Source organism: Nicotiana sylvestris, chromosome 10 (assembly GCF_000393655.2).
Source record: "Nicotiana sylvestris chromosome 10, ASM39365v2, whole genome shotgun sequence".
NCBI classification, from domain to species: Eukaryota; Viridiplantae; Streptophyta; class Magnoliopsida; order Solanales; family Solanaceae; genus Nicotiana; species Nicotiana sylvestris.
In genome coordinates this window covers 59,893,485-59,899,889 of record NC_091066.1, presented here as the reverse complement: position 1 = coordinate 59,899,889, position 6,405 = coordinate 59,893,485, and the positions used below count along the sequence as shown (strand labels likewise).

At 37.6% G+C, this 6,405-nt stretch overlaps 1 protein-coding gene across 1 annotated transcript; it reads right to left on the bottom strand.

Annotated features, from left to right (window-relative positions):
- Window positions 1-4,267: 4,267 nt before the first annotated feature.
- On the bottom strand, window positions 4,268-4,663 carry LOC138879402 (uncharacterized). The gene has a single exon (XM_070159012.1). It carries the CDS (start codon window positions 4,661-4,663, stop codon window positions 4,268-4,270), a length of 396 nt encoding a protein of 131 aa, XP_070015113.1.
- Window positions 4,664-6,405: the final 1,742 nt, after the last annotated feature.

Here is a 6,405-nt window from a genome sequence, read left to right as displayed (position 1 = left end):
TGTATTCACAATCACAATCCCAACACAAAGTAGCCCAACTGCCTCACCCCAATGTATGCAGGTGGAGATGTATTCACAATCACAATCCCAACACAAAGCGGCCCTATCTCCTATCACAATCTCAACACAAAGCGACCCTACCGCCTATCGCAATCCCAACATAAAGAGGCCCTACCACCTATCACAATACCATCACAAAGCGGCCCTACCGCCTATCACAATCCCAAAAATATTTTTATAATTGATTTGCACAAGGTAACATAAATATAATGTACTCACCTCAACATCTTTCATATTTTTTTATAAATTCTCATTAGTATTTCCAGTCACTCACGACAACAGTATTTCCTTGGCTCATTTGGCCTTTCACAAGATTCTTTATTCCTAGCACGGTGGCCGTATTTTATATTCCACACTTTCACCTCTTTCAATTTAAAAGATCACCATCAAATATCAACATATAAAATATTTCAGAAATCATATACCTCAAATTTATTAGTAATGGAAACTTTAAACACAAAAGATTTCTTCACAAAGAATGAGGCATACCGACCAGCAGTAGAAACACACATCAAAATCATAAACAAGCAATACACCATTTATTCTTACAATACGCTTTTCCTAAAATGACAATGTACAATTCCAACACATGAGTATGTAAGAACTCGAATCACATTGGATGTATTTACAAGGCAATGCATTAGTTAAAAAAACCACTTATGGGCATACATTGCGTACGAGAGCTTTTAGGCAAATTCTATTTAGAATTCATTTTAAAACAGTTGAGTCGAGGCCCATTTCACAGTCTTTCTCATTTCATTGGCACCACTACTCACAACTATAACTTAGATTCTTGGCATGTTGGCCACACACTATATCCCCAATTCACTTATTTCATTTTCAAGTATCTTTATAGATTATCAACAACAAGGCATTTTCAATCAAGACATTTGGTACACATATGAGAAATTAGGATCCTCAAGCATATCGAGTTTTCCTTACACAATTTGGCATACTGGATTTCATTTGAAACACGACTCAAAGTCATAACATTTTAATACGCAAGCCATACTTTGAACATATATCTTTTAAAATAAGGATCATGCGGAATAGTCGAGTTTATAAGGGATAACCAGAATATTGGAATTTGGAACTTGAGCCAACCATACTTGAAACTTACGGAAACATTATGGAATTTGATTCTAAGAGAGAAAATTTAGCCAACATACCTCGATTGAGCTTTCGTTAGAGTTGCTACAATGTTCCACTAATCTTGGCAACGTCAATCTATAGAAACGTGGTCAAATTGGACCATCATTAGGATGGGATTTATAGCATTCGGCTCACTTAGGCATTTTATCAAACATTGAGTGTGCATAATTCTCTACAACCTTCATTGATGATATTTGTTTATCCAATACTCACTCTTTGCCCCACTAATTCATATTACAACCAGCCTTTAATAGTTTAGGACCTCCAACAATGTATTCATGCCTTACCATCCATCCCCAACCAACCAATTAATCAAACAAATCACGTTTCAATTTCTACAAATTCTAAAAATTCCAATTGGTGAAACTATGGCTTCCAATCATGATGCAATAAGTTCTAGGTCTAAATGGCGAAGTCAAATGATTGTTGGATCGAAGGCACTTTCTATGTGTTATGATTCAAATAAGTACAGTTCATGTCCAGATGCCGCTTTTGTTTATATATTGTCGTTATTATTGGAATTTGTGTTGACTTTTATTAATATACTCACCTTGAAGATGAAATGTATTGGGGGTATTGAGAGAGTGGAGAAGAGCTCCAAGAATCGGCCAAGAGGAGTGGGGGAAGTGAGCTACCGAAATGCTCTATATAAAGGCTTCAGGCTTAACTTGTGCATCCTCGTGCGTCGCGTGGACATGGACAAGCTCTCTTTAAAGTTCGCGTACTGGGGAAATACTTTGCTGTTTTTTTTGAAATTGCTGGGGGTCATGGCTCGTTTGAACCCGCGTGGAACACGAGTTCAAACGAGCTCCCCAGTTGCATCCTTTCTATATTTCACGTTTTCCAACTTGCTCTCCTTCGATACCTTGCTATGATGTATACCCCAATTCACTTCCAAATCTTCATATAAGTATGAAACCATGATTAAACAATGTTAACCTCATCCATAGACATCTAGGGTACACAAGCCAAAAGTGGAGATCTCGAGGTGCGATTTAAGGCTTTAAACACTTAGCAAAACTTTTTTCGTTCCATCTGCCTAATTTTAATAATTTGATCATAATGTCTTGTAGAAATATCCAAATGGCAAATGGTTTTATGCATTTGAAACCAGACTCGAAGGGTTATGCTTTAGAGAAAAAATTCTTGGAAAATATCCTTTTTCTGTGAGACTAATTCTTGCTTGAAGTAAGGTGTTGTACAAATTGAGACATTCTTTCCACTTAATTTATCAAACTTGTTCCACATAAATTATTCCCACTCACAAACCTCCTTAATATGTTCTAACATACCTTAAGCATATATTTTCATTTTAAACCGATGTGGTTCTATCCCATATGTCTTCTTTAATACTCGAAAATGTTATTTCCAAATACCGTTGGCGTACTTTAAAAATCTTAAATCATAAGGAAATTTTAATGGGGCCTTACAATAACGGTATAATTGACTTGGGAACTATTCATGGTCTTCCTAGAATAGTAGACCGAATGAAAAATCTTGTTGATTTACTGCCCAACACAACCCCAACCACTTTGTCACTTACATCATACATGAGTTCAAAAGGTACACTCCAGTTTGGAGCGGTGATGATGGGAGTAGTTTTCAACTTGAACTTCAACAATATAAGCTCTCATGCAATCATCATTTAAGTTAAACTTAGCATCCTTCTCTAGAATCTTGCACAACGGGTTCACCACCTTAGAGAAATATTTGATGAAACGCCGGTAAAAACCCGCGTGACCTAAGAAACTCCGCACAACCTTCACCGAAGTTGGAGGTAGAAGTTTAGAAATCACCTCAATCTTTGCCTTGTAAACTTCAATTCCATTATTTGTGTCCAAGTACTATGCCTTCCTCGACCATGAAATTCCATTTCTCCCAACTGAGCACCAAATTTGTTTCTTCACATCTAGCCGACACTTTGTCCAAATTTTCAAGACAATCATCAAATGAATATCCAACCATCGAGAAGTAATCCATAAAAACTTAAAAGTAGCCCTCTACCATGTCTGTGAAGATAGCTATCATACACCTTTGAAAAGTCGCCAGTGCATTGCACAAACCAAATGGCATCCGCTTGAATGCAAAAGTACTGTAGGGATATATAAAGGTTGTTTTCTCTTGATCTTTCGGAGCAATGAGAATTTGGTTGTAGCCCGAGTACCCATCAAGAAAACAGTAGAAAGCACGGTCGGCCAATCTATTGAGCATTTGATCAAAGAAAGGAAGTGGAAAGTGATCCTTCCTAGTGACTTTGTTGAGCTTGTGATTGTCCATACACACCCTCCAACCGGTCACCATTCTTGTAGGAATCAACTCATTCTTATCATTGATGACCACCGTCATTCCCCCCTTCTTTGGGACACATTGAACTGGAGAAGTCCACGAACTATCAGAGATGGGGGAGACAACGCCGACATCCAGCCACTTGATAATCTTATTTTTGACAACTTCTTGCATAGCATCATTAAGTCTCCTTTGATGTTCAATCGATGGTTTGGTGCCATCCTCCAATTTGATCTTATGCATGCAAAAGGCGGGGCTTATCCCCCGAATATCCGCCAAGGTCCACCCAATAGCTTTCTTCCTCTTTTGTAGCACCGCCAATGTGTAATCTACCTACATGTTAGTCAAACAAGAGGAAAGAATAACCGGTAAAGTAGAACAAGTACCATGAAATTCATACCGAAGATGTGGAGGCAATGGCTTCAACTCCATGATAGGAGGATCTTCAATAAAGAGCTTTGTAGGAGGAGTTGTCCTATGTTCAAGATCCAAGAATAATTTCTAGGGTGCATAGTTGTATGACCCCATTCCTTGCAAAGAGTTTACACATTCCATGAAACCATCCATCTCGTCATCATCAAAGTTAAACAATATGGCCTCCAACATATCACTAACATTTATCGTATCACTTGTTTCATCAACAATAACATCAGTCACCAAGTCCACAAAAGAGCACACCTCATTGCTATTTGGTTGCCGCATGGACTTACACACATGGAATACCACTTTTTCATCACCAAACCGGAAGGTAAGTTCTCCGGCTTCAACATTACAAAAGATCCTTCCTAGTAGCAATGAAAGGTCTCCCAAGAATAATCGGCACCTCATAATCAACTTTACAATCTAGAATGACAAAATCCGTCGGAGGAATGAATTTATCAACACGAACCAAGGCATCTTCAATCACTCCCAAGGGCCTCTTCATATTACGATCGACCATTTGCAATCTCATAGAGGTGAGTCTTGGTTGACCAATTCCCAAAGTCTTGAAAACCGAAAAGGGCATCAAAGTTATACTTGTCCCAAAATTACAAAGAGCTTTAGCAAACTCGGCACTTCCAGTTGTACAAGAAATCGTGAAAGCACTGAGATCATCTAACTTAGGAGCCATTGAATGCACAATTACACTCACTTGATGAGTGACTTTGATGGTTTCAATGTTCATTGACTACTTCTTTGTCACGAGATCCTTCATAAACTTTGCATAACCGGGCATTTGTTGCAAGGCTTCAACTAATGGCACATTTATTGAGAGACTCTTCATCATTTGAATGAAATTATTGAATTGATTCTCACCTTTTTGCTTGGCAAGTCTTTGAGGGTATGGAGATGGAGGCTTAGGCAATGGTGCCTTAGCCTTTTACACTACCGGCTCCGGTATGTCAATAGTGTGATCCCTAGACGGGTTCACCTCCTCTTGAGTCTCTTCACAGTATCATCAATATCAATCCAAACATCATCATTAGTGTGAGCACGTGATTTTTTCCCTATATGAATTACTCCCACAAATTCAAAATAAAATAATTTTTTCCATTATTTGCAATTTTATGGATTTTTGTAGCATTTTCTATCAATTGTTTGCATTTGTCTGTACACGTTTATTTTATTTAATTAATGAAAAATACAAAAAAATGTAATGCATGTGCATTTAGGATTTAACTTTGCACTTTAAGAATTAATTAGTAATTAGGTTATTTTATAAAAAAAAATCTCAAAAATAGTTATTTTGCACCTTTTAGTTTTAATTTTGATTTTTGAGTAGTTTTTCTTTAATTTATTAATTGTGGTAATTATTTAGGATTAGTTAGTATTTATGATAAGTTAGTTTGGTTTTATAACTTAATTTAGGATTTTAATTTTGAAAAAATAAAACAAGAAAATGGGGGAATTAATTTGAAAAGAAAGAGGAGAGAAATGAGAAATCAGAGTTTGGGGTGTTCTTCAAACCCAAATATCCAGGCCCAAAACTTTACCCCTCAAGCCCGCCTGTCCTAGCCCATACCCGTCCCATACCCGATCCGACCCCGCCCATAATCAAAACGACAACGTTTTAGGTTCCTTTGATCACGGCCGTCAATCTTACTTGATCGGACGGTCCGGAATTAAAACCCCATTTTAATATATCCTAAAACCCCTCAGGAGCCCCCCCACCTCTTCGTCTCCCTCAGCTTAACCCAAACCTTAGAGACAGCCGCCACCGTTCCCCACCACCTTCTGGTGGCGGCACCGCCTCCAAACTTCCCCAAAATTACATCCCGGAACCCCCAAACCCCCCTCATTCCAAATCCCTACTTAGTTTCCTTCGAATCTTTCTAGAATCCCTCGAATATTAGATCCAAATTCAAGCCCTAAAAATTCAAAACTCGATACGGTCAAAACTGGTGGCATGCATCGACTCAGGAAGGCTGATTCACTACAAAATTGATGCCATTCGCTCTTTCTTGACAGAGAAAAGTGATTGGTATCAGTTTTGTGTGAATCAAGTTATCAGATTTTAATTTCGAGTCTAGCCAGGTGAGTTCTATTTTTTTTGACCAGTTTCGTTCGTCTTTTCTTCTTCTCCTCCTCCTCTTCTTCTTCTTCTTCTTCTTCTTCTTCTTCTTCTTCTTCTTCTTCTTCTTCTTCTTCTTCTAGGATTGTTCTAATTACTTGTTCTTGGTCTGAGTGTGTTGAAGAATTTCGAACTCGGTTTTGTTTTTCCTTTTAGATCAATTTAGGGATCGTTTGTTAGTCTTTCAGTTTTGCTCCTTAAATTTTAATTAATGTTAAATTGCTATCCTTTTATTTTTAAGGTTATGGCATGTTGTGTTAATTAGCTTAAGTAGAGTATTGTTAATTTAGAGAGTTCGTTAATTTTGTTTTTGTATCTAGATTGAAAGAGAATCAATGGTTAGTTTAAGTTTTGGG